This window comes from Camelus ferus, chromosome 27 (genome assembly GCF_009834535.1).
Source record: "Camelus ferus isolate YT-003-E chromosome 27, BCGSAC_Cfer_1.0, whole genome shotgun sequence".
Lineage (NCBI taxonomy): Eukaryota > Metazoa > Chordata > Mammalia > Artiodactyla > Camelidae > Camelus > Camelus ferus.
The window spans coordinates 4,513,838-4,541,462 of NC_045722.1; the positions used below are offsets into that span (position 1 = coordinate 4,513,838).

A 27,625-nucleotide genomic window follows, 5' to 3' on the forward strand; every position below is an offset into this window, starting at 1 on the left:
AGGATCCTAAAGGGGCGGGATCTAGGGGCGGGGACAGCTGGGCTCTCGATCACTAACTGTATACTAGAAGCGGCTCCTGAATTTCTATTTTGGGGGACAAGTGCATTGGTTGGAAGGGGACTGGGACCGGTCCTGAGGCTGCAATAGTGTAGCAAGCATCCTGTTTTTACTTTGCTTCGGCTGTTTACTTCCGGTGAGGGTGGCGGAACTAAAGGAGATTTTGAGGGACACTAAGCACCCGCTGCAGCCACGCCGTCAGACCCTGGGTTAAGAGAGTCAGAGAGTAAAGACTGGAGAGACCGCCGCCACTCTGGGGGCGGCTCCGCTCCTACCGCGCCTGGGGGGCGGGAGGCGGGAGGCGGGAGGCGGCGCCTCGCGCCGGGGGCGTGCCCAGCCCTTGCTGGGGCGGGGCGGGGCGGGGCGGGGCCGGGGAAACCCTGGCCGCCCCGGCGGCGCGGTCGGGAGGTGGGGCGGGGTCTGGAGGGATGCTGGGTCCCTCCCGCTCCCGCCCTGGCGTGGCGTGGGGGCAATTAGAGGTCGCTCCGGCTCGCGTTGCTGAGTGACGCCAGCGAGACCCCGGGGGCGGGGAGTGCAAGCTTACAAGCCGTGAGGTCTCCCAAAGGACCTGACCTCGGTTTCCTCATCTAGCAAACAGCCTCGTTATCCCGCCCTGATCAAGCGCGGGACAGTAGGTGGACGGGGCTTCGGTGAGCCTACGCTCGCGGCCCGGGCAAAGGGGTCGCCGAGTGACTCCGGGGAGAAATGGCAGCGGCGTCTGTCTGCGGCGGGCCGCAGGGCTTCTCTGTGGCGGGGGTTTATGAACTAAGAAACAGTGCTGGTCCGCTCACTGCCGTGCTCCACAGCTGCTGAAAGAAAACGAGACCTCCCCTTTCCCCTAGACCCCGTCCCTCCAGAGGGCCCACCGACAGGACTCTCCGGTGTCTTCCCAGACTGCTGTGCACGCGCACCGGAACGTGCCGCCATGGCTTTAAAGACCCCCCCCCCCCACACACACACAGAGGAAGGTCTCATTTGCTTCTGTCACATAGCTGGGAGTGGGGACCGCCTCCCGAACCTCGGCGCACAGACCTCCGCGGTTTTTAGCGCCCTCCGGGGCCCCGGGGCCGGGCGGGTTCTCAGGGTCTGCCCAGATTTCACTGAGGCGACTGCGAAACAATGCCCTCCTCCCGGCGCGCAGGAAGGGACGGGCGATCACGGGCAGGGTCGAGGCTCCACCTCTTGGCTCCCGGCGCCCGTCAGCCGGGGACTGAGCTTTCGTCGCGTCTTTGGGGCCTACGTGCGTCGCGACACGGCGGTGGGGCGGGCCGCGGCCGGAGACATCCCCTCGGCCCTCCGGGAGCCGCGGCTGCCACACTGACCCCGGCTGAGAAGGCGGGTCCTCCAGAACCTTCGAGTCGCGGGCTAGAGCGGCCAAGCCGCGGAGCTGGGTCGATCTCCGGCTGGCGAAGGCTGCGTCACGCGAGGGGCGGGGCCGCCACGGGCGGAGGCCGGAGCCGGAAGCGGAAGAGGCTTTCGGAGCGGGGAGTGGGGCCTAGCCGCAGCCGGAGCCTGGGAGACGGTGAGTGTGGGGCCCGGGCCCGCGTCGGTGGCGGTGGCGGTGGTGGGGTGAGTCGGCGGGGCAGGCGCTCTGGGTGTGGGTCCCCGGGCTCCCGGTTCGGTCTCTGCCTACTCCCTTTGGTTTTCTTCTCGGCGCATCTCAGGCCGCGGCCCCAACCTCTCACCCCTGACCCGCCGCTTCTCCCCCAGGGGGCGGTCATCGCAGACCCCGACCTCTCGATCCTGCGTGTCGGAGTCCGAGGCTAAGAGGCCTCTGAGGCCCTGCACCTGCCCGCGGAATAGGGTCGGGGTCCTACCTGGGATAGCCTGGAGGGGCTTTCAGACCCCCCTCCCCTTCCCCTGGTTTGAGGCTTGGTCCGCAGACGACTTCTCCCCGAGCGTCTTGGAATTTGATTCCGGCTCCGGCTGGCCTTCCCCCTGCTCCTCCCTCCCCCAAGGTCTTCCCTAGCTTCTACTGGCGGCGGTTACGGGGGACGGGGCTCTGAGATCTCTGGGACCCGAGGCGTCAGGAAGGAAGGGTGAGAGAGGGCCGCAGGCCCCCCGCATATTTTGTTGTAATGGTGGAGCCGCTCCAGCCCGGGGGAGGGGCTAGGCCAAGCTGACATTCTGCTTCACGGTCCGGGAGTCTCTGTGCTTTAGTTCCGGGAGCGGGTGTCGTGGTGTGGAGCTGGGGTGGGAATCGCCTGAGCCAGGCCCCCGTCGAGGCGGAGTTGGCGGCCTTCCAGCTTCCCACCTCCATGCCCTTGAAAAGGAGGAGCGTTTCTCTTGGTGGTGGCGGCTTGCAAGGTGGCAGGTTTGAGGTTGCAGTGGTGGGGCAGCGTCAGCCAAAAATAACCATGCAGCGCTGGGGTGGCTGGGATTCCGGAGGACAGCCGCTGACCTGGCTGGCTGCTCTTCTTGTCAACCCGGTTCTCTGGCCAGGAACAGCGGATGAGAAGACGGATAGGCCTGTGCTCCGAGAAAAGCTGGCATCCTCAGCCTGGTTTCCTTCACATTACCTTTTTCTTCATTGTGTAGAGCAGAGCCTTGTAGAGCACAATTGTGGCCCTTAACTTTTAACAACCCTTTTGCAGGGGTCTCAGAGAATCGGAGATAATTGACGAGAAATGGGCGCTAGAGCCCTAACTGGGAAGATAACGAGGGGCATCTGGTATTCCCAATATTCCACCTGCCTAGAATGTGTTAAGGGAGAGATAATCTCCTCTATGATTGCCTTGTATGTGATATTTTACAGTTCTTATGCTTGTCATCTTCTCTGCCAAGTTGGCTGGGAGGTGGTGTCATCTCCATTTTCCAGGTATAGTAACCAAGGTCTAGAGTGACTTGTATAAGGTCACGAGGTCAGTAAGTGGCAGCAGTGGGATTTGGTTCAGTTTTCTACCTAGAGCTCTCTCCCTCCTGGTCCCTTGAAAGGGATTTCTAAAATATCCGTAATGCCCTTAAGGCATTTAACACCCACAGAGGTGTTACCTGAAACCTAATTTTTGATGTTAATGAAAAGCTGTGTTCAGTCCTGTTGTGGGCCCAGACCTGTGCTAGGCATCTGACCTCAAGGCAGGTACTAGGCATATTACTTAAAGGAGTGAAATAATTTCCCCCTTACAGAACCGTGTAAGAGATTACTACCCCCTTGCTGCAAGAAGAAGCTGAAGATTAGAGTTGTTTAGTAACTGGCCTAAAGGCACACAGCTAGAAGTGGCAGTGCCAGGATTCAAATTGACATCGGACTCTGACGCTGTGCTCTTTTCACTGACATTAGCATGTGTGTACATAAGAATCTTCCAGGTCGCAGGAGGGAGTCTTTGGCCTGGTGCTGACTAGACTGTGTCTTCCAGCTCTGGTGCTTTGCCTGGTGAGGATGGGCAGGGCCTTTGCCCCAGCTAGTGGAGCATCTTCTGTGTCACTTAGTGAGATGTGAGATACTGCCTTTGTTCCATAGCTCGGGCACCTGACCCAGCGTAATTGCAGGGAGACAATGAAACATTAGTCAGCTGACCACCAGAACAGAACAGCAGTCTAAGTTCTTGAGGAGCTGTTACAAGTATTTATTGCCAAGGATTGCTGGGGCCTGAACTTCCAGGTAGACAGCAGAGGACATCTGCTGGGGGGAAATTGAGGACATTGACTTTACCAGGATCATGGAGAAGCTCCTAGGGGTTTTGTCAAATATGCCTCCCTGCCCTACTCCTCTAAGGAGAGCCATTCCATCCTGCTTTCCTCCAGACACACCCTTCTCATGAGATGGGGCAGCCTCAGTGGATTTGTCCAAAATGTGCTTGATCAGGCACGTCCAGGACTGACCACCATTGGAGGTTGGCTATGGCCAAGTGAAGGGTTGGTCTGGTCATGGTCTCTGGCCCAGCCATTCCATGGAGGCAGTGTCAGGGTTTGGGGTGTGGAGGGGAACAGGGAGCTGGCCTGACTTAGCTGTCTTTCTCGTCTGGTGACTGATCCGACTTGGCAATTTCCTGGGGTGGATATAAGTCCCCACTGAAGTAGGGATAGTGAGGCCTGCCTCCCCAAGCCACAGCCTGCCAGACAGCCAGCCTTCTGGTTGTTCCGGAGATGGGCACAGGAGAAGGTGCTGGAGCAGGGGGTCTGGAAGAGTAGACAGTAGTGTCCTGCTGGATAGAGCTGAGGCCCTGCCCAGCATGGCACTGGTGGCAGGTCGTCTGAGGGCGCTAAATAGGCCTCGGGCAGGAAACTTGGATGCTCTGAGGACCCTGACATCTTCACTGATGCTGAGACAACGTATAGACCAGCAAGGCTGTAAAGACCCCTGTGTCTGGCCAGACCCTCGGGTCGGCTAGGGAATGTGTGTAGGACCCTCTGCACCTCTTTCCCCAAGGGCTGGCCTTCTTGTTTCTGCCTGTGGTTCCTCACACTGACTTGTGGTCCTTGCTCCCTGGAGTGGGGTCCAGTTCAGGGCCTCAATCAGGCAACCTAGCCTCTCAAACTCAAGGACTTTCACCCCGCTTTTGTGGGTTGGCTCCCTGCCAGCAGCCTTTTGACTCTGGCCTCTGGCTTGACAGCAGGCCTTCATAGGACCCCACAGACAGGGAGGAAGGAATTAAGCAAAGGAGGCTTCCCCTTCTCCTTGGCCTTGGTCTCCTGTGATGGTTCTTACCCCCACACACACCCGCTCCGTATTCTGCCTCAGCACCTGTCCTGGCTCTCCTGGTTCCCTGAGTGCTCAGGCCACCAGGCCAACGATGCTGTGCTGGGGAGGCAGCTGTTTGTTTGTTCACTGGTGGAGAAGGGTGTTACCCATTGTCTGCTGTTTGACCAATGTGACCTCAGAGTTCTTCTTCACTTCATAAACCCTTGGGAGGGGCTGCCCCCAAACAGAACAGTGGGCCTCTTCAGGAGCACTTAGGCTGCCAGCTGTGACTGGCGGTGTGTTTAGCAGAGCTTTCTATTTCTTGTGGCCTAGATGCATCACTGTAAGCGATACCGCTCCCCTGAGCCAGACCCGTACCTGAGCTACCGCTGGAAGAGGAGGAGGTCTTATAGTCGGGAGCACGAAGGGAGACTGCGATACCCGTCTCGAAGGGAGCCTCCACCCCGGCGATCTCGGTCCAGAAGGTGAGAGGGAACTAGGTGGGAAGAAAGGATGCCTTCCCACGTCTGGACCAGGAAGACAGTCTGGCAGCCCTGGGCCCCTGCAGGTGCTCCTCTGCCCGGCTGCGCCTAGACCACTCGCTGCCTCGTCCTCTCCTGGCTCCTCCCGTCCCTTCCCCTGCATTCCCTGGCCTCAGGGTTGGATACCATCCTTACTGCCCCTTCTTTCTCTGTCCTTGACTCTTCCTTTTCCTGACACATTCCCCTGCTTTCTAAAAGGCTGGCATCTCCCCTGCTAACCTCAGAGCCTTTCTCATTGAGGATTAGGAACATAGCCACAGACCTTTCCAGAGGTTTGTCCCTGGTCTTTTCTCAGCCCCCAGCCTGAAATTACAGTCTCCGCAGCCCACAGAGAGCCCCGGGGTGGTAGGTCCTCCAGGCCCTCCACCACGCTCACACCCCAGTGCTCTGCCTCCTGTGGCAGCGAAGGGGACGAGCTTCCGGAGGGTGGACTTCACATTACCACCCACCCCCCGCCCCTAGTCTGGGTGCCTCTGCTCCAACAGGTTACCCTTGTGAGCCCTTTACAGGGGCCCCACCGCATGCCTCTTGCCTGGTGGCAGGAACCGGGTTGGTGTGAGGAATGGCCCTGACTGCCCAGTGTCCCTGTCCCTGTCTTGGCAGCCATGACCGCCTGCCCTACCAGAGGAGATACCGGGAGCCCCGGGACAGCGACGCATACCGATACGAAGAGCGGAGCCCGTCCTTCGGAGAGGACTGCTATGGATCCTCCCGTTCCCATCACCGTCGGCGGTCACGGGAGAGGGAGCCGTACCGGACCCGCAAGCACGCCCACCACTGCCACAAACGCCGCACCAGGTCTTGTAGCAGCGCCTCCTCGGTGAGTGGTGGCCAGAGTGTATTGGCTGGGGCTTAAAGGCCTCATCTCTTTCTAGCCTTCTCTCAGGCTGGCTGGTCTGGGTGAGTACCGCCAGCTCTGCGCACCCGAGTTCGGTGTGCGTGCATGTGTGTGTGTGTGTGTGTGTGTTTGGTCCAGGTGCAGGGCTGAGCAGGGGGCCTGGCTCCTTTATCTTCTGGCCCATGGGCAGTGGCAACTGTAGGGGCTCTGGCTCCGGCGCTGGCTGGCCCCCGGCCTGTCTGTCTCCACGCTGCTTAAGGCACAGGCCGCGTGATGCGAGTGGCCAGGGACGCTTCTTCAGAATCATTAATAAGGTTGCTGGTGTGTGGTCTGGAGCCATGTGGCCTGGTCCTTCCCACTCAGATCGGCCCCCACACACAGCTGAGCACTCTGACTGGTGTGGACTGCAGCCACCTCTGCAGTCTCACCTCCACACCCCTCCCCAAAGGCCCAGAGGCTGGAGCACCCATGGGCTGGGGAGGGCCGGCTGTCATTCAACTCAGACTGGGAGCTCCCCTCTTACCTCCAGTCAGGCCCTCTTCAGCCTAGCCTCTTCACGTGAGGGGCAGTGAAGGCGAGGGGGACGAGCTGCCTGTGTGATGAGGCATGTGAAGAAATGGCAGAAAGGCCCACAGCTCCAGGCGTTGCCCACTTGCGGGCCACATGCCCAGAGCAGGGCCTGGCAGCATTCTTAGCGTGGAGGGTCGTATAGCTCTCTGCGGAGACGGAGCCCACCTGCGCTCAGGCCTCTGGGGAGAAACGCCGGCTGTGTATCTCTGAGGGTATATACTGTCTTCTCTTCTCCCCAACCCGCTTCCCTCCTGCCCTTGCTCCCGGCTGTGAGGCCCCTGAGGAGTAGTGGAGGGGGCCAGGCATCTTCTCTGCCCAGCTTTCCTGTGACTTCTTTGAGTGGCCGTGGGTTGAGGGTTGACTGTGGGCGCCCGGCGTGGCCTGGTGGCCTCTCTGCACGCTGCCACAGGATGGTGGTGCAGGTATGTGGCTCTGCTGCTTCTCTCTTTGGTGCCCTCTGTTGTCATGAGGCTCGGGAGGAGCCTGGCCTGTGAGTAGCGTAGGTGCCAAGGCCAGGGCAGGAACTGGCTTGGGGCCTGCACGGGCCATCGTGGTGGTAGGCCTGGAGGTCAACCGGCACAGAGGATCCGGGGCTCCCTCCCTGCTCGAGGCTGGTGGCACAAGGGCCGCTGACGAAAGGCCGTTTCTGGTGGTGATGTTCATTCTGGCCACAGGTGCCGTCTAGGGGCAGGTGGCAGCTGTTGGGCCTGTGCAGGGCTGCGTGGGTGAACAGAGGCAGGCAGGGGCAGGCTGGGCGTTCTGCAGCTGAAGCCAGAGTGGCCTCTGACCACTCTGGGTGATCGGACCCAGGCTGGGCCAGCCGTCTTCTTGCGCCGTTCTCTCCGCGTCTTCACCCTGGCCGCACTAGCACGGGGGGGCCGGGGAGGGGGAGACTTGGCGGAGGAGGGAGTCTGGGCTGTGACTCTCCACACGGCCCAGCCCCTCAGCGGCAGAGGCTGATCGTCTTCCTGAGCATTTGCGGCGCCCTTCTCTTAGATAATGTCCGAGTTTTCTTTACATACCTGTAGCTGTTTTTACTTTTCTGTTTTTGAAGTCAGTTTGTGTCTTGACGTGTCCCTTGCAATATCCCTATCGTTATATATGCTGTGTGCCTTATGAAATGCTGGGATCTGGAAAATCCAACCAACCAACCCACCGGCTCCTCACCGTCTCCACCTCTGCCTTTGACTGACACCTCAATCTGTCAATCGGAACCGCCTACCATGCGATTGGTCGGATGGCGTTTCGGGGGGCGGTGCATGCAGAGAAGCCAACAGAGCAGTAAGCGCAGCAGCCGGAGTGTGGAAGATGACAAGGAGGGCCACCTGGTGTGCCGGATCGGCGATTGGCTCCAAGAGCGATGTACAGCCACCTTTCGTAAAACTTTACCTCTCTACTTTCTACCCCCTTGTTAGACGAGACCTCTCCTGCCCGGAGGGGCCTCTAATGCGCGTGGCGCCTTAGTGGGGCCACCAGTAATTGCCTGAATGACACAGACACTAGCAACTTCTGTTTTAAGAGTGTAGCAGTGAGAGAGAAACTTTTGTTTTTGAGAATTTGAATGCTGTGAACTTGCAGGAGCTGCCGACCCTCTGTCCTCCAGACCCTCATGCCCTGTTTCTTTTCTCTCCTAGATGAGATCGTGGGGAACCTGGGTGAAGGCACCTTTGGCAAGGTGGTGGAGTGCTTGGACCATGCCAGGTGAGCCATCTTCCTGGGAAGAGATGGCCTGAGGTTCTTGAAGGTGATGGCAGAGCTTAACCTTTTCCTTTTTGAAAGGTAGCACCGAAGCAGGGTTCTAACCTGTGCATGTTGGGGTTTTGCTGACCCCCTGAAATAGAAATTCCTGGGGTTCCTGAGGCATGTGCAATCCCTTCCCAAGAACTGTGGTCAGTGACTGGTGCTGCCCCAGTTTCCCCATTTCCTCAGGGCTGTGGTGGTGAATATCAGAACCGGGCAAGGCCCTGGCTCGCCCGTGGTCTGGACCCGTGTCCTGTGATCTCTTTCAGGGTCTGGGCCTGGCAGGGCGTTGAGAGTAGTACTGAGCCTGTCCCAAGCATGAGCCCCCACCCTCCGGAGGTCTGCCTGGGGGGCTGTCCCAGGTGAAAGAAACAAGAGCCTGGGCTTTCTCAGCAAGCAGGCTGCTGCCTTCTCCAGTGTGGCTAGGCGGTGGGCCCCTTTGAGTGTGCTCAGGGAGAGCAGGGGGGTACACCTGTGTGTGCTGCGGTGGTGCTGGGGGTACCTTGCTCCCTTCCAGTCTGAATGGTGAAATACTTTTTTGTCCCTTTGCCATTCCTCAAGACCAGAACCCTGGCCCCCTCTACCTTAGGCTGGGAAGCCAGCTCCTGCGAGCGCACCACCTTCCTGCCTTCCCGGCCCTCTCGCTAGTTGGGTACTTTGGCTGTGAAGTGCTCGTGTCCTCGCTGTCTCACTTGAGCCGCGTGCTGCCTGTATGTGACTCTCGTTTTATTTTAGAGATGAAGAAACTTGCTCAGGGTTTGTATCCCCCAGCTGTTGAATGGCAGAGCCAGGTACCACCCTACTTGGTGCTCCCACGTTCAGGGGCTGCTTGGAAAGGACAGTGAGACCCAGAAGTCCAGTTAGCCATGTGGCCCCAATTTAAGGCAGTGATTATTACTGAGGAAGTCTCCCTGGGCCCACAGTTCCCATTTAAACGCCCTTCATATCCAGTGTGGCCTGAGGTTAGGGCTGGGACCAGTGGCCATGGGACATGTAGATTACACTGTGACCAGAGAGAGATGTGGCAGATCTGAGAGCTGGGGATTATCTTATCTGGGCTGTGCCACTTTGAGTAGCTTGGCAGGAAGTGAACCTTTGAAGTCACTAATAGGTAAACACAGGGTTGAGGGGACCCTTAGGGGTTCTAGAGGGGGTCAGCTGGTGGGCTTCTTGTCAGGAGGCAGAATGCAGCTCAGCAGAAGGAAGGGCCATCCCGCCCTGGCAGTGGCTGTGTGGAAGCGGTGCTTTCCCCGCGTCAAGGGTTGGAATGCCACTGAGGGATCCTGTTCTAGGAGGCGGTTGTAGTGGCTTTTCCTCCGAAGTTCCTTTCCTGCCCTGAAAATCTGGGGAAATGGAATAGGGAAAGAAAAACAGGGTACTTGCTAGAAGATTCCTCTGCTGTGGGGCCTGGGAACCTCTCCACAGGCACCGAAGCCAGCTTCCCAGAGGCCTTAAGACCACACCCTTGTGGGCCAGGGCTTGTCACTGCAGTTCTCCCCCCGGCACCTGTGCTCTGGCTGTCCCTTCCTGACAGCATTGGACCTGGCAGCCTAACCTCAGCAGGTTTCCTTCTCTGCCGGCATCCTGCAAGTGGCCTCCCGGGGGTGGGGCTGGGGATAAGGGTGGAAGGTAGACAGTAGGAATTATTAAAATCCTCACTGGACACTGAACAAGGCTTCCTGGCATTTCAGTGGTCTCTGATAAATGCTGTGGCTAGTGGGCAGGCAGGTGGGGCCGGGGAGTCAGGAGTAGTGAAGGGAGCAGCCCTGGGCCTCCCAGTGAGAGGAACCTACTGCTGGCACCCTCAACCCCTTGCCAGGCTTTCACGCCATCCTGGAAGCCCCACCCAAGGGGGAGCTGTTTGCCCAGACCTGTAGGTGTGCTCAGGAAGGTTAGGAGGTGCTGCAGGAGGGTTCTGGGTGGGATGGCCTGGCCAGGGGCAGGACCCAGTGAGCTCTGGGCCTGGCGCTGTCGCACGCAAGGCCTCCACTCCTCTGCCCACTCCCTGCTGGGAGTCGACAACCTGAGATCATAAAAAGCCTAAGGTTGGCACGGGTGCCAAGAGCAGCTTGCTGTCAGGACAGTAGAGGTCTGGTGTTGTACGAGGCAGGCTGGGCATCAAGTGTCTGCTTTCTTCGGGGCAGGCCCTGTTCCTGGAGTCCTGAGCAGTGTCTGCCTGGGGCTGCGGGGCCGGGATGGAGGGTTGGGGAAGGGCCTCGCAGCTTCTCACAGGAACTTTGCTTCCTGCCTCCGTCCCAGAGGGAAGTCTCAGGTTGCCCTGAAGATCATCCGCAATGTGGGCAAGTACCGGGAGGCCGCCCGGCTGGAGATCAACGTGCTCAAAAAGATTAAGGAGAAGGACAAAGAGAACAAGTTGTGAGTGCTGGCGTGGAATGGGAGGGAAGCTTCCAGGGGGACAGTGTCCACTCCAGCCCCCACTGCCCGAACCCCCTGGTGCTGAGCAGTACCCTTTGACCTGGCTGGCACCATGCCTTCTCCCTGCACCGAGCCCAGGGAGTTTGGCGATGAGTCTTGCTTCAGGGAGCCTTTGGGTTTCAGTCCAGCCTCCACCACAACCAGCTCTGTGTTCTGAGGGCGGCCTCCTAGCCCTGCATTTGTGAACTGGGAGCCTCACTGGGCTGTGGTGGGCATTAGACAAGATACAAGCCTGAAGCTGTTTGGGGTTCTCGTGTAGTCAGAGCTGTCCAAAGGAGAACTGCCTGTGGCACAGACGCTGAACAGTTCCTCTTCTGCAAGCACTGTGCTGAGCCCTGCAGACTCAGAAAGCTCAGCTGGGAGCTGAAAGAAGCAACACTAGTTCTGTGGAGTGTACTGGAATTACTCCATCTTTTTCTCTGAGATGCAGGGATTATGCCCACAGTTCTGTCTTCACGTGTACTGGTCTCCTGGTGTGTGACCCAGTGGCCTGGGAGGGAATGGGGACTGGCTTCACCCGAGGGGGAGGGCTGGGGCAGCTAGCCCCCAGCATGGAGCCTGAGCCCCGCCCCGTCCTTGACCTCCAGCCTGTGCGTCCTGATGTCTGACTGGTTCAACTTCCACGGTCACATGTGCATCGCCTTTGAGCTTCTGGGCAAGAATACCTTTGAGTTCCTGAAGGAGAATAACTTCCAGCCTTACCCCCTACCACATGTCCGGCACATGGCCTACCAGCTCTGCCACGCCCTTAGATGTAAGTTTCCGCCCTCAAAAGGAGCATGGGGCATCCATGTATCTGCAGCAAAGTCACCTGGTGGTCTCGCTCTCCCCAATTCGCTCCAGCGTATTGCTAACTGTTCTGCTGGGCCCGAGACACCAGGACCCCTTTGGCTGAAAAGCCTTCAGGTAGGAATCTGTGAGGATGGAGAGTCCTCTCCAGGGACCTCCTGAGCTGGCCTCTGCCCCAGGCACTCGGTAGGGGGCGGGAAGAGCTGCTGTAGAGTTAGGCCAGCTACCCTCCCTGCACAGGATGACAAGGCTGAAGACTGACCTGGTAGACCCCACCCACAGGTCCTGTCCACCACAGGTCCTGTCCACACGGACACCCTCTGTCTCACCATCACTTTCCATCTGTCTGCCAACCTTTTAAGAACTTATCTGGTGGTGCCTGTGTGGTCTGCAGTGGTTGGAACAGGTCAGAAAGGCTCCTCGGAGAGGAGGTGAATAGACTCAGAGCTAGACTGCAGGGTCTGCATAGATGGACGGGACAGGGGAGAGCATTCCAAGCAAGGTGAGCTGCTCAGTGATGCCCAGAGCCTGGCAAGTGCTGAAACTCACTCTGGTCAAGAGAGGGTCTATGTTAGGAGAGATGGGCCACACCAATGTGAGGGTCTTGAGTGCCAGATGGGAAAAGTGACAAGTGGCAGGGTACCACCTCAGTGGGAGTGGGACAGAGTTTGGAAGAAAAAGCCAGACTCCTCCTCCCACCACCGCTGAGGGCTGGGCTGAGGAGAGGCGGGGCTGGCTTCATGGCTGTGCTTCATAGGTGGCCCTGTGCTCGGTTTAATGCTTTGCTGCTGCCATCTTGAGAGTTGTACTGACTTGAATAAGGGGACCTACATTTCCATTTTGCCCTGGGCCTCCCAAACTGTGTAGCCGGTGCTGGGGAGAGGGTGAAGCTTTGGTGAGAGACAGGCTGAGGAGGTCTGGTCCCCCGCATACAGGTGGAGGGAGGTTTTCTAAATGAAAGAAGTCTCCCTCAGCCCCTCTTCTCAAGTATCAGAACCCTCCGAGGCCCTGAGCACAGAGAACTCCTGAGAGGGAAGCCAGCACAGAGGCAGTCCAACCTGTACGCTTGGCCCGCTCCTGAGGTTAGGGGCTCAGGGGCTCAGGGCTCGGGCAGGCTGGCTCTGGAGGAGGGGTCTGGCCCAGCGCTGGCGAGCGGGCCAGAGAGGAAGCCCAAGTGCTCAGTGTTTGCTTCCCTCCTCTCCTGCTTCGCCAGTTCTACACGAGAACCAGCTGACCCACACAGACTTGAAGCCAGAGAACATCCTGTTTGTGAATTCTGAGTTTGAAACCCTCTACAATGAGCACAAGGTATTGTTGGGGGAAACAGGGAGGCCCTGCTCCAGGAGTGGGCTACCCACCAGGACGGACTCCTGACCTGGCTCGCCCTCCTTGCCCTTCAGAGCTGTGAGGAGAAGTCGGTGAAGAACACCAGCATCCGAGTGGCTGACTTTGGCAGTGCTACCTTTGACCATGAACATCACACGACTATCGTGGCCACCCGTCACTATCGCCCACCTGAGGTGATTCTTGGTGAGTGTATAGTTCCCAACCCTGATAAAGCGGGCAGTCGTTGGGAGAGTACGAACAGAGGGAGTGAGGGGCCTGTCTGCCACCTGGGGCCAATGTTAGGAGTCATGGTAGCTGTTGACTTGGCTTTTCCAAGAAAGGGGCCTCTACTGGATTCTGGGCAAGAGTCTTGCCAGCCAGTGTGGTAGCTGCCCTGTGACCTCTAGGCTGGGAGCTCAGTGCTGAATCTCAGCCTCTCCCATCTTGACTTTCAGAGCTGGGCTGGGCACAGCCCTGTGATGTCTGGAGTATTGGCTGCATTCTCTTTGAGTACTACCGGGGCTTCACACTCTTCCAGGTAAGGCCTCTCCCACATCGTCCCACTGCCCTGGAAGGCCTTCCACCACCCACTAGTCAGCTTTGTGACCCGTCCGCATGTTGTGAGACTGACTCCTGAGGATCGTAGGGGAAGCAAGAGATCAGCCTTGTTGGGATAGTCAGGGACTCTTGCCATCAGCCATCAAGGATGGAAGGCTGGGGTGGGAGGAGTGAGCCTTCCAGGCAAGGGGCACAGCATGGGTGAGAGCATGGAGATGGGCTGGGGCAGGGCATCTTCTGGGGATAGAGAGAGGAATGTAAGCAAAAAGGAGGTGTGCAGTCATGGGGTCCACCTGACCCTAAGACCAGGCTGCCTCATCCCTGGCCCCAGGCTGCCCCCAGGTCAGAAAGGCTGGGACTGATGTTCCATTGGTGGATTTGCATCTCCTGGGGCAGGCAGGGCACTTGCCCATCTTTTTTGTCCCTTATTTTCCAAGGAGGCTGAGGCTGGCACTGACCCCTGCTTGCTCTATCCCTAACCTTCCACAGACCCATGAAAACCGAGAGCATTTGGTGATGATGGAGAAGATCCTAGGGCCCATCCCATCACACATGATCCACCGCACTAGGTAAGGAGCCCTGGTAGCTCCCTTCAGGGCCGGCCTTGGTGCCTTTCTTATCTTGGCCGTGGGTCAGCAAGCTACTAGGTCGCCTTTGCAGGATAGCCCATGGCTCCTCCAGGCTTACAGCAGCCTTCCCTGTGCCCCACTCCAAGTGACGTGGCAGCCTGTTGCCCAGAATCCCTGTCTGGCTCTGCTGCCATTCCCCAGGCAGCTGCCATCTTTCCCACCTAGAGCTGACCCCTTCCCATCCTTCCATTTTCAGGAAGCAGAAGTATTTCTACAAAGGGGGCCTGGTTTGGGATGAGAACAGCTCTGACGGCCGGTATGTGAAGGAGAACTGCAAGCCTCTGAAGGTCAGTTTCTGGCCCCCCAGCTCAGCTCAGGCCAAGGAGGTCCCAGACACTGGGCAGACACAGAGAGAGACAGGCCAGGCAGCTCTCCGGCTCTATGGGAGGCTGCAGCCGTGGCTGCTGGGTGCTAGGCAGTGGGGCTCCTTGCAGACCGCCCCAGAGGGGCCCTTAGCCCTCCCACCCCACATGGGGTGGCTGTGAGTGTAACTGGGGACACCAGAAGAGCCAGAGCTGTCAGAGACCCTGCCACTTCCTGCCTCATCTCCTCTCAACTTTAGGAAGAACTAGGCAGGACTGAATTGAGGGGGAGGGAAGACCTAGGCATGGCCAGGAAGCCTCTGTCAGCTGCATTTGGTGCTTGGACAAGTGAATTTTGCAGAGGTGATTTCTAGCCACCTGTCAGGACTTTATATGTGGGGACAGAGGCACCAAACCAGTGAGACACTCAGTAGCCTGATAAGCTGAGAGCAAACATTACTCCAAGCATGAAAAGACAAGACCTTCTCATTATCCAGGAGGGCAGAAGTAGTCCTCCAGGGAGGCATCACTGCCTCCTCAACTGTGTAGCAAGGCTTCCTGGACAAGGGGACCTGCTGTGGCTTCCCATGACCCTGCCATCACACTGAGGCCCCTTGTGTCCCTGAGCAGAGTTACATGCTCCAGGACTCCCTGGAGCACGTGCAGCTGTTTGACCTGATGAGGAGGATGTTAGAATTTGACCCTGCCCAGCGCATCACACTGGCGGAGGCCCTGCTGCACCCCTTCTTTGCTGGCCTCACCCCCGAGGAGCGGTCCTTCCACACCAGCCGCAACCCAAGCAGATGACAGGTGCAGGCCACCGCACCAGGAGACGGAGAGTGGGACTGGGCTGCCCAGGCCCCTTTTCTCCAACCTCTACCACCGGCCCCAGGGCCAGAGCCACCCAATGAACAGTGCAATGTGAAGGAAGGCAGGAACCTGCAGGGGAGGAGACTTGATGCCCAGCTGTCAGAAAGCACAGATTTGACCCAAGCTATTTATATGTTGTAAAGTTAAAATAAAGTGTTTCTTACTGTTTGTAATCCCTGGTACCAGTGTGTCCGTCTGCAGGCTCCTTGCCTTCTCCCTTCCCTACCTTATTAATAAAGTCTTTCTTAGCAGTTCAGCTTGTGGAGAGCTAAGTGTGGACGGGGCCAGGCACAGAAGGGCTAGCCATGAAGACAAGCAGCTCGGGTGTCCCATGAGGCGGCAGGTCTGAATAGCCCTAAAAGGCACCCGGGCCCTGCCCCGCCCAGCCCCTTCCCCCTCCACTGCCCCCTGCACCTCTCAGCCCCAAGGAATCTAAGGGGAATGGCCTGCTGCAGTTAGCCAGGCAGCACTTGCTATCTTTCCGGCCTTGTCACTCGCTGGGACTGGTTGCTGTTGGGCTGTACGTGCCCAATAGCTCTAGTTTACTGAAGGCTGTTGAGCGTGAGAGAATCAAGGCAGGCTCCTAGGGCTGGCGAGGCAGCACCTCTCCTCGGCCTACAGAGCAATTTACCACAGAGCACAGGACTCCGTCATTCAGCTTTATTTTAGTGCTGGTTTTTGGTTCCCCAAGAGCTGCATGAGTGATAGTCTTGGCCACCTAACTGGGGCCCCTTGGGGATTGGGCACATGTGGGCAGGATGCCTCTAGGGAGAGCTAAAGATAGAGGAATCATGCTTATCTTTACTACCACTGGAGAAGGCCCAGGCTGAGGGCAGGAAGAGGCTCCAGTGCCACCTGGGAAGAGGGAGAGGCTTGGGCATCAACTCCCAGTGGCCCCTCAACAAGGCCGTTACCTCCAGGGCCACTGTGACTTACTGGAGCGGGCAGTCTTCTACTGTCATTTTTCACTGTACCCAATCAGGGGGCCTAACTGCATCAACAGGCAGCCAGAACCTGTTTAAATGGTTGCTTACCAGAATGTCTGTAATCCAGCACTGCTCCTCAGATTACGGCCCTGCCTCTAAAGAGAGGGCCCCATTTTTGGAGCTTCTTGGCCCTGAGAATGAGCAGAGGCTCAGGAAGGATACACAGCGCAGGATTCACAGTTACTGGCCTTCTTCCCCTGCTGGAAACAATTTTACATTTGAAGGAAGGAGGATGGGAGGAAGAGAGGGACCAGCCCTCTCTGCCCTGCCTCATCTGTTCCTGGCTATGCTCCTGTAAGAAAAGTGGTAAGTAGCCTGAAACCCATGTTATCAGGGCCTACCCTGTGTCCATGATTCTTGGCAAGCCCTTCCACTCACCCCCTTAACAGACTGGGTGAGCACAGAGCAGAAGGAAGCCTAGCGCCCTGAAAAAGGCTTTAAAGCACAAGCCTTTTGTAAGGGCCCCTCCCAGGAACTCTAGGGCACGGTTACCAGCCTCCCGGGCCCAGGCCTGCAAGCGTTCTGGGGCTCTGCCTTAGGATCCAAGCAGCAGTGTTCCTAAGGCTGAGCCCCACCAGCTAGCTCATCCAGAACTAGCCTCATTTTGGCAACCTTGAGACAGGGAGCTGGCCCCGAGCCTACTTATCTAGAGAGGACAATCATAAAGGGTTCAAGGCCCAGGTACTGTGAAAGCCAGGGTGGAGCCCTACTCTGGGATCACAGCTGCAGAGGACCATTTCAGGGGAAGGGCAGAAGAAAATGGGGCTATGTGTGTGCCCGCAAGGAGGTGAGGGGGAGTGGTGGCCTAGGACAGAAGCACCAGGGAGCCTCTTCTGGCTCAGCACCAGGCTCCCCCAGGGGCCTCCCCAATACTGAACAATAAACCTGCACCCTGAGGGTCTGGCCCGACTAGGCAAAGGCTCAGCCCCCAGCTAGAGAGTATGGGGTTGGGGGGCACTGCTGGCAAGGTGGGCACTGTGGTTCTGTCGTAACATAACCTTACACTACCTGTGCTGAAGACAACAAAAAAAAACACAAAAAATCCCAATATAGTAAAACCATTCTGATTCCACCTCCCTTCCCTGCCTCTCAGAGCAATGGAGTGGAAAGGAGGAAGGACTCTTGGGAAAAAAAAAAAAAAAAAAAAACCCAGCATAAAACCTGGATCAGCTCGGGACAAAGGGTCAAAAGCCCCCAAATGAACTTGTGGTGGGGCTCAGGGAAGGCCTCAAAGCCCTCACATTGAATGGAGAGCGCAAGTCTGCCCTCTAGTGGACAGCACGGCGCAGCCAGTTCTACATGATCAGAGGAAGGGCTGCCTGGCTGCGGGGAAGCAGGGGAGGCAAAGCCACAAGCTCTGGAACAGAGTGAGCACAGGCCTCCAGACAGGACTGCCCCACCCCTTGAGGTGCTCGCCCAGGCCCAGCGGCCGTAAACCTGAAACACAGTCAGAGCTGCCTAAGTCTGTAAACAAAGCCCCACCTGGCCACGCAGGGGGCAGGGTGTAGAGATGCCTGGAGCCACGGTGCACACTCAGCCTGCCACCAGCCCTGCACACCCAGTGGGAAAGCCTTCCCTGGCTAAGGGCAGGTGACAGGTCAGTTTTAAATATGATCTGTTCTCTCATAGAACAAACCCAAAAGAAAAAATCTTAACAAGGTCCATGAAGCTTCAAATCCTTAAGGCGTTCGTTGTCAAGTTCAGTGTCAGGAGCAGCAGGGGACTGCAGGGTCCAGCCTGCCCAGAGCCCCTCTAGGCAGAGTGCAGTGGGATGACAAACTTGCACCCAAAGGGTGAGTGGTAGTTGATGCCCACCTCCTGGAATACCTGCTGAGGAATGCCGATGTCGCACAAGTAGACGCGGCCCGCGTGCTCCCCCAGAGGCAGAGGCAGGCCCAGAGCCAGTGACCACTTGGCATCAATGCCCTGTTCTACTTCATGCACAGGAGGGTCTATGCTGAGTACTGGTGCCCGGTTCTGGTTGGCCCATGCCACAGCTGCCTTGTACCAGGGCTGATCTCGCAGGAAGGCGTTCTCAGGGCAATCCAGGCAGTTGATCACCAGGTCCACGGGGCTAGTGGGCAGATCTGCAGGTGGAAAGAGTGTCATCTGAAAACCCCTATAAAGTAGAAAGCAGCCCAGGCTGGGACTAGAATCTAGGTGGCCCCAAGTATGTCTTGTTCAGACACCACTCCAGTGCCCCTCCAGAGGGCAGCCTTCTCAAAGCGGGACTGGGACTCAGGCCTGGGAAGTTCCAAGGCCTGGCTGAGCTGAGTTCCAAGACCAAGGGCATGTCAGCTCAATGGACCACTGTCTTCATGGAGCTCCTAGGCTCCAAGCACTATCCTGCTGGGTGTGCAGAGCTTCTTGGGACATTCAAGGCCATTGACTCGGCTGCACATCTGACTAACTCCCTGGTAAATTATGAGCTTTGGGAAGGTGGGCTCTATTGCCAAGTCAGCCCTCACGGGGAGGCTGTGCCCAGGACCCAGGAGAAATGGGCTGATGCCATTTGCTGATGGGCAAGAGCATGCTCACTCACTCTACCCCAGGCTGGCCTTGCTGGCCCCTTTCACTATCTCATGGAAATGGGTCCTTCTTCAGACAAACCTTAAGAATGGGGAAGGAACTGACTACTTCTCCCAGGTCTTTATAAAGGCTTCTCTGCTCTAACCAGGCCTCTGAGACAGTATAAGAACAGACATCTCAAAAAGTATGTATGTGTTGACCAGCCTAAGAAGTTAAACTCAGAACAGCAGAAATCAGACCAAACTCAAGAGTAGTATCCTCAGACCTGCCTCCTGGAGCAGTTGGGATGGGAAGGCTTTTGGGCAGCCAGACGAAGAACTGCCTGGAAAAGGGCATCATGTTATACATCTCAAGAGAGGGAGCCCACATACCAGAACCCCTTCCCAGGTACCAGCCTAAAGTAACACTATTTCTCAATTAGAGACTCATGGTTTCCTTACTCAGAAGGGGCCCCTGTGGGCAGGAGGGTGGTGTCCCTGTGGGCCCTGAGGATCTCAAGAGTGGGAGTGGCATCTTATCTTCTGCATGCCCACAGGAGTCTGCAGGTAGAAGACTGAGGTTCTGGCCCAGGTCTGGCCCCAATTTGCCATGTGATCCCTGGCAAGGCCCTTTCTTTGGGCCATATTGGCTCTCTCCACTTCAAACTCCATTGTTCTCACTTAATCCCACTCTAATCAAACTCTGCCCCACCACTCCACTTAAAACTGTCAGGATCATGAGGGGCTTCCACACTGCTAAATCCACTAGTCAAGTCTCAGTCTGCATTTGAACTTAACCTAGAATGGCTTGCTGATACAGCTGATCACACCTTCCTCTCTTTACTTGCCTTTCAGGTACCAGACCCCGGTTTTTCTTCTCTTTCACTGACCACTCTTTCCCTGTCTCCTTAGCTGGTCTCTCAAGTTCCTGACTTCTGTACTAAGAACTCAGTCTAACAACATCTCTATCTACTCCCTCTTCCTAGGAGGTACCTTGTCCAGGCTCATTATGGTTTTAAATACCACCCACATACTTGTAACTCCAGACTGGATCTCTTCACTTAACTCCAGATTCATCTATATCAACATTTCCACCTGTATATCCAACAGGCATCTCTAAGCTTCTGTTCTTTTCCCCAAAACCTCCCCCACAACTCTTCCCACCTCAGTGATGATACCATCCTTCATCCTTCCAGTTACTCAGGCCAAACACCTTGGAGTTATTCTTAATCATTCTCTTTCTCTCATCCTCTACAGCCAATCTGTAGACTCTTATCTTCAGAACTGATTCAGAGACTAATCACCTTTTACCACTTCTACCATTACCATGCTGTCTTAGCCACCATTTCTCTCCAATTTATCACAACAGCCTCTTTGGTTGGGGGAGGGGTATTGGTTATTTATTTATTTAAATGAAGGTACTGGGGACTGAACCCAGGGCGTCATGCATGCCAAGCACGCACTCTACCACTGAGCTATACCCTCCCCCACAATAGCCTCTTACTACCTCTCCTTAGTAAACCTACAGTCTACTCTCAAATCAGACTCACAATGATCATTTGGAAGCTGAGTGGGACTGTACCTTTCTTGCACTTATTCCTCCAGTGACTCTCCATCTCACCCAGAGTAAAAGTTCAAACCTTTACTGTGATCCACAGGCCCCTTAAGACCAGACCCTGCAACGTCTAAGTCTGCTACCCCTACCCAACCCCCCAGCATTCTCTATCTCTCTTCCCTGCTTGTCTCTGTAACACGTGCTATTATCTGACCTGCCAGAAATGTTAGACATGTTGTTTGTCCTAACCAGAATGTTCAGCTCCACAGAAGCATGGATTTAAAAAAACCCAAAAAACTATCTCCATGTCCCCAGTGTCAGGAACAGTGCCTATTATGTAAATATCTGTGAAATGAACAAACGGACCCCCAGCTCTCCAACTGAGTAGCGGGAGAGGAGGATTGTGAAGGGACAGGGAGTAGGCGAGTTGATTTCGTTACACACTAAACTCCTCACAAGCACAGCACTCTTTACACTCATGGTGCTTTTCCACCCATCACCACTGGGCGGCACCGACAGACCACGAAACCACCAAGGAGGGAGGAGGCCTCAGCCCTGCCCTGCGCAAAGTGCTCACCTTTGAGGCTAGACACTTGTTGCCCTTGGGTCTTGCTGAAGAGAGAGAGCTCGTTGGTGATGGATTCCAGCATCTTCACAAAGTTGGGCAGGAAGAGGATGACCTGGACATCATGGTTGGCTAGGTGCCTTCCACAGCTGATACCCTGAGCCCCCTTCACGTGGGGCCCACAGAGCAGGGCCACTGTAGGCCTCTGGTGAACATTTTTGGGATTCAACCTGGAACAGAAGGTAAAGAAGCATCATCAGACACAGGCTTGCCAAAACCCTTGAGCCATTACCAGACAAGTGCCTCTCGGCACCTGTTGCCCTCAGAGTTCTTGATGGTGCCAGGTTCCAGAGGGGGACAAAATCCACTGCAGGCCAGGTCTACAGGTAGCATTCCCATTGCCCCACACCCCAGTGTCACTTCATCTGCTGGATCCTTTCACTGGGTAGTTCACCCAGATCTTGTTCCACATAACACTGTTGCCAGAACATTGCTTTCTGACCAAGAACACTTAACTGTTCTCACTGTGAGACCTATTAGGGCCAAACTCTACTTATCAAAGAGGCTTTTCCACCTTGGCAGCCTTCTCTGCTCTTCTTCCTCACATGCCTGCACCAATGGAGCAAGACCAGTCTCATCATTCTCTCCTGCACTTGTAAGGTTCTTTCTTGCTTCTGCTCAAGCGATTTCCCCTGCCCAGAAAGCCTTTCACTTGTGAAGCTCTGACCTACCTTTTCTTTGAGATTCAGCTCCAGGCTTACCTCTTCTAGGATTACTCTGGCTCAACTCCTAAGCTCACAGCAAGTACCAAAAGAGGACAGTTCTAAATCATCCTCCATCAGCTGCCAGTCCAAGTTCTCTTTACTGAGCTGCCAGTAAGCTAATAAGGACAATGTTGCAGATACTAATAGTACCTATTTCACAGGATGCTGGGTGCATTAACGGATGTGAAGGACCTAGAACAGGAATCGACACACAGGAAGAGTACTCAGCCGACACTGGCATTGTCACAGTGCTGCTCACAGAGGACGCAACAGGCCAGGGCTTCCCAGCCTCCTAGGCTGGTAGCTGCCATGGACACCCACTTCCTAACGAAGGCACTTCCAGCTTCTTCCCAAAGCTGAGACCCCTCTGGCCTCAGAGAAGGCACAAGTAAGCAAGTTTGGAAAAATCGCCCTAGAACTGTGCCCAACTCACAGGCAGCGCAGCCTGCCCCCCAGGGCAGGAAGAGATAGGGAGATGAACAGCAAGAAAGAAGCTTAGGTCCCTGCTTAAAGGTGGAGGAGTGACAGTCACTTACTGGTTTCCCAAGGGAGGAAGATGACAGATGCTGTCAAGCCAAAGAGGAAAGCCCCACCCTCCAAATAAATTTAGGGGAATTTGGTAAGTACTCTACATATAAATAAACCAAGCCATTCATTTCCCCCACCATATTTGCATCTTAAGGAAATATGATGAGTACTTCTCCACTCACCACAGATACTGCAGAGCTCTGGCACTGACTCACACGTGTCTGTTCCCTAAACGACTCTTCCTCTCACAGGGTCATCCCCCAACAGATGACTCAAAGCAGACCCCAGAACCCACATACCCAACAGCAGGGGTCAGAGCACAGGCCCTGGAAGCACACCTATCGGGACTGGAGCCCCGGCTCCACCAGGTACCAGCAGTGTCGCAGGGGCAACTCTTTCCATTCTCTGAGCCTTAGCTTGTTCATCTTAAAACCAGGGTTACAATTTACCTTCGAGGTGAAGCTCTGAGGATCAAATTAAATGCTGTTGCGAAAGCACGGTAAAAAAAAAATGCACGGCACCTGATGTACATGAACCGACCACTATGGAATCTTTCTCAAAGGAAAACCAGCAGCTGCTGCAGAGGGCAGCACAGGGCCCTTCTGAGAGGTCAGACTCTGAGAGAACAGCAGGGCACAAGGACACCCAAGAAGCTGACTCGAGAGGAATGTGACTTGGTGAGGACATTCAGATCCTGCTCCAAAACTGTTTTGGGGAAGACACTCAGTGGTCTCAAATACTCCCAGGAAGAGCTTATTCCAAGAGCTGCCCCAGTGGCTGCTCTGGGAGGAGGTACAGCAGTCACCAGACCCCAAGGCCAGATCTTCCTTCAGAGGAAAGCTGGCACTACTGTCTCCTCTGAGGTCTCCACTGGCTCTTTCCTCGCACAGGAGAGGCCAGGGATCCAGCAGGGTTGGGAAGCAAGGGACAAGGAGGGATGAACACAACTCTATAGAGCGAGGGGAGCGGAGAAGCAAAGAGGGGAAACCTCACAGCCAGCTTGGGAACCTTCAGATGCCACTCACCTACTGGGTGCCAACGTCCTCCTGTCACCTCTGATTCTGCTTGACCTCTCAGCACCACCACTGCTGACCACCCCTTTACTCCTCAAACACCATTTCTTTGTTTCTTAAACACTACCATCCTGGTTCTCTTACCTCTCTGGCTTTAAACTTTCTTAGCCATTTTGGAAAGCTCCTCATCTCTTAACTATGCTTTAATGCTGATGCCCCCCGAATTCGACCCTAGGCCCTTCCCTCCCCTTGCATCCTCTCCCTGGGGGAGCACATCTGTCCTTACACCACACGAGCTGATGACGTCCAGATCTCCATCTTCTGCTCCGATCTTTTTCTAGACGTCAGATCCAGATTGCTAATGGTCTATCTGAGTATCTTACTGGCCTCCTAAACTCAACATATCCAAAACAAAATCCACCATCTCCCTTGGATGTGCTCTTCTTCCCACAGTCCTTATCACAGTGAATGCCATCACCATCCAACCAGGGGTGTCCATGCTAGAAAGCTTTCAGTCCAGTGATCGCCGACACTCCACCTTCTATCACCTCCCATATCCATTCAATTATCCTGCCCAGTTGATTTTACTTTTTTAAAAATCCCCCATCCATCCACTGCTCTGAGCCCTACTTCCCAGCTGGGGGCCACCATCATCTGGCTGCTGGCTCAGTTTTCTGTTACAGTTTTCTAATTGGTCTCACAACTTCCAGTCTTGCCTCCATTCAACCTACTCAGCCAAAGTCATCTTTTTAGACACAAGACTAACCATGTTACAGCTCTTCTGAAATGCCTTCAGTGGCTCCCTATCACTCAGCTGTACCAAAGCCCTACTTTCTAGCCACACAAAATGACTTACAGATCCCCACCACTTCCACCGGCTCTCAGTTCTCTCTGCCCTTGGCACATGCTGCTCCCTAGACCTAGACTACTCTTCCCCATTGCTGCCTGCCCCTGGGTCTCCCCCTTGCTCTGTGTGACTCAGCTCGGATGCCCCTGCTCTAGGAAGGTGACTGGCTTCTCCAGCCTGGAGTAGAAATGTGGTTTCTGTTTCCTTTACCATAGCACTGCACTTTCTGGAGACCTCACGAGGCTACTGAAGGGCAGGAGCAGCATTTTACTATTGTTTATATCCCTAGCCCTAGCATAAGGCCTGGCACGTGGTATCAATAAATGTCCACAAAAAAATTAAGCACTGCTCCTGGTACATCAGTCCAAGTGGAAAAGTACCAAAGTCCAGCTCTCACACCCAGTTGTCAGGGTAGTCCTAGAAGTTCTCAGGTACGGGACTCAGAACTGATCTTTATCTCAGCCCCTTTGAGTGAATGATGAGTTCCAAAGGCTGGGTCTCCAGAGATTCTTAGAAGGCAGGCCTCTGGTAGTCAGCAGGAGTCTCAGAGCCAGCTGTTACCAGAAAGGAGAGGTCAAAGGGTGCTTTGCTGAGAAGAATGAGGACTTCCAGGAGATGGGTGAGAGGGGCAAACAAAAATCTTGTAGCATTCAGGAAAGTGACTCCATAGAGATACTCACATCAGAGGAGCAGCATCACTCCACACTCAGCCCCCATCAATCAGGAGGCATTTACCTGTTGGGTCCTCCAAGCAGGGTCAGAGCCATCTGACTGGCACACACGCCTGTCATCTCCAGCCTCCGCTCCAGGGTCAAGCCATGCTTCTCAGCCACAGACAACAGCTTTTTATGCAGCTCATAGGAAACACTTGGGACAACCAGGCCAGAGTCTGCAGTTCAGAAGGTGAGGAGAAAGGGATAGTGATTAAAGTGATTACAGGAAACCCGGTCCACAAATGGGTGTACTTGATCTGTGAAAGCCAAGACTTTAAGGCTGATCCTCCCCAACCCACCCACCTAACCTAGGACCGAGGCATGCTCTGCAGCTCTCCAGAGCTCAGGCAGTGGATGGGGAACTGGGTAACAACTTGTTCAGGTTCCCACAGAGCAGGGGCGAACTTAAGCTCTCTCAGGAGTTTTAGCTTTACACCATGGAGGCCAAATCCACCAAGATGCATTCAGTACTACCAAGAAAAGGCTGCAATCTACCAACCACACTAGGGTAAAACATGCTTTTCTCAAAGAAGGGGAAATGCCATCCCTGACAGTGGGGTTTTCCTCATAAGCAGACCCCTTATCCTTCCCTCAAAATAGAACAGATGCCGGCCGACCCTCCTGAGCCTCTGGTCCCAGCTGCTCAACTTCAAGGCAGAATGACTTGTTCACCCATCTGCTTCCCACATCCTCTTCCTCCCACTCTCCTCTACCAGGCCCCTCCTTTTGGCTGAAGAAGTTCAACTAGCAACTTGTCTTCTCAAATAATTTGTCATTTTCTCCCCATTTGGTGTAAATGTAACCCAATACTCATACCACAGGGAAAGAGTACGTGGAACCTAACCTATGGCTTGCTTTAAGCTACTCAGAAGAATTTTGAATATTTTGTTCACCACAAATAAAGAGAGCTCTATAAAGGTTAGGGAGACTCAGAGTCATCGGAAGTACACCCTGGGAAGTACTGGGTTTTACAAGGCCAAAGTCTGCAGCAGCCGGTACACGAGAAGGAGACTACAATATTACATGCATCAGTGCCAAGAGGCCATTTCAGGGCCCAGGATGCCCGGACACGAAAGAAACAGCAAAGTCAAAACCTATGGTCTGTAATGGGCAGCTTTTGCCTTGACGACCATGGCCAGCTTACAAATGCTAAAGCCACTGCGCTGGCCCCCAAAGAGCAAATTCTTTGCCAAAGAGCCCCATTTGGCCTCACTGGCTGACCAAGAAATACAGATTCCAATCAGCAAGTCATCGCGCAACTGCATGTAACTAGTTTTGGCTGGCTGGATCACAGGCCTTTTCAGATCCTGTGTCTCATCTACAGTGGACTGTAAACTCCTCAAAGTAGGGAAATAAGCCTTTTACTTCCTCAGCCCCCACCTAAGCTATATTGTCTCAGCTACATTTATTTATCAACAGAGGCAAGTTCTCATCAGGTACTCAAATACATAAATGATACAAACCTAGTGTGCTGTTTCTGGTGTGGCCTGACTCTAAGGCAGAGGTTTTCAGAAAGTTCATCATCCCATTGATTCCAGAGCCCTGTGAAGAAAAACTTCTCTTCCTCACTGACTATTTCAGGAGAAATTTCCTGAGGTTCTATCAGGTGTCTAGTCCTGCTTACATGGATTCTTAAAACCAACCACACAGAATTAGGCTGTGGTTGTACATTTTAACAGGAATCCAAGCAAAAAGATGGAACCACCAAGTACCCAGGAGGTCTGTAGCCTATCAAGGGAAGGCAAATAATAACTTAATGTACTAATGTAATAAAATAAAAACCATCTACATGTCAAAATGAACACTATCCTGCTGGTTAATGAAGCCCCTCCACCTGTCTGAGTCCCACTCCCGCCTAGGGCAGAGCCAACAAACAGGGCCACCAGAGCTCGCTTGTCTCTCCTCTCACTCTTTCTGAAACGTCAACGTCCCAGGTGCCAATGCTGGAGGCTGTAGCCTGACCTTGCATTTTTTATGACCTGCTCCAGACATGCGCATAATATCAGAACTAATTAGGAACCACTGATAGTGTGAAAAGGCTGAATGAGTTCTCAGGAATCCTAAGCCACCAACAACACTAAACCTGTCAGACAAGTCACGCACCTGCTTGCTTCAAAAACCCTCTTTGCCTGCAGAGTCACGCGAGGGAGAGCTGTCCCTCAAGCCTGTGCATTTCTTCACCTATTTATTCCCTTTCTGCTGAATCTGAAACAGGTCAGGGCAGTGGGTCTTGGGCCTGCCACCCCACAAATCAAACTTTCTTTCCGTGCCTAGGTCCTGTACTGTGCGCACAGGCACCCGCTCCGTTTCTGAGGGCTCTCCAGGGGGCAGGCTGAGCATCTTCTGCTGCCTTTCTCTTCACAGTCCCTAGGAGTACAAACTCATGGTACAGGCAGAGGAGAGCTTACCCTGTCCTGGCTGGCTGGCTGGTGCAGCTGGAAATTATGTGTTTATTACATCTCCCTGACTTGTGTTGGTGGGAAAGGGCCCTGCAGATGAACTGGCACGTTTTGCAGCCCAGGGAAAGACAGGGCCAGGAATTCCTCCTGCTCAGTCTGCCAGTTGCAGGGTCTAGGACTCCACTGCACTGCTTCTCTGGAAGGAACATGCAAGCACCACAAAATGTTGCTTTTCAACATTTACACACAAAGTCCAACCAGTCAGACAGGCTTATCAGAAACAGGCAGAGGGAATAAAATAAACTTCAAAGGAAGAGAACCAAGAACATAGCGTGTAAATTGCAAACAATAACATCGCCAAATCCTGAACATGGGCCAAGCCTAATTATGTTTGGGTTGGAAAGTGGATCTTTATTGTTTGGAAACCAAGGCAGTAAAATCAGTTGGTAGGGCTTCTCTTAATATTAATA

General features: G+C 54.9%; 2 protein-coding genes across 3 annotated transcripts in view; one reads left to right on the plus strand and one right to left on the minus strand.

Moving 5' to 3' along the window:
* Positions 1–1,075: 1,075 nt before the first annotated feature.
* Positions 1,076–15,451, plus strand: CLK3 (CDC like kinase 3). Of its 2 annotated transcripts, none has more exons than XM_032469256.1 (13): positions 1,076–1,626; positions 5,012–5,163; positions 5,824–6,040; positions 7,894–7,990; positions 8,263–8,329; positions 10,628–10,744; positions 11,392–11,558; positions 12,807–12,901; positions 12,994–13,123; positions 13,375–13,457; positions 13,967–14,046; positions 14,303–14,393; positions 15,039–15,451. In XM_032469256.1, the coding sequence occupies exons 1-13, from the start codon at positions 1,177–1,179 to the stop codon at positions 15,213–15,215; spliced, it is 1,923 nt and encodes a 640-aa protein (XP_032325147.1). In that variant the 5' UTR covers positions 1,076–1,176; the 3' UTR covers positions 15,216–15,451. The 2 variants fall into 2 exon arrangements, with proteins under 2 accessions (XP_032325147.1, XP_032325148.1); XM_032469257.1 differs by having other exon boundaries at positions 1,307–1,579.
* A 473-nt stretch (positions 15,452–15,924) lies between these two features.
* EDC3 (enhancer of mRNA decapping 3) overlaps positions 15,925–27,625 on the minus strand; it is a 39,484-nt gene continuing 27,783 nt past the window's right edge. The window contains 3 exon segments of the mRNA XM_032469258.1: positions 15,925–18,351; positions 20,904–21,121; positions 24,779–24,932. Coding sequence (XP_032325149.1) covers positions 18,017–18,351; positions 20,904–21,121; positions 24,779–24,932 — 707 coding nt within the window. The 3' untranslated portion in view covers positions 15,925–18,016.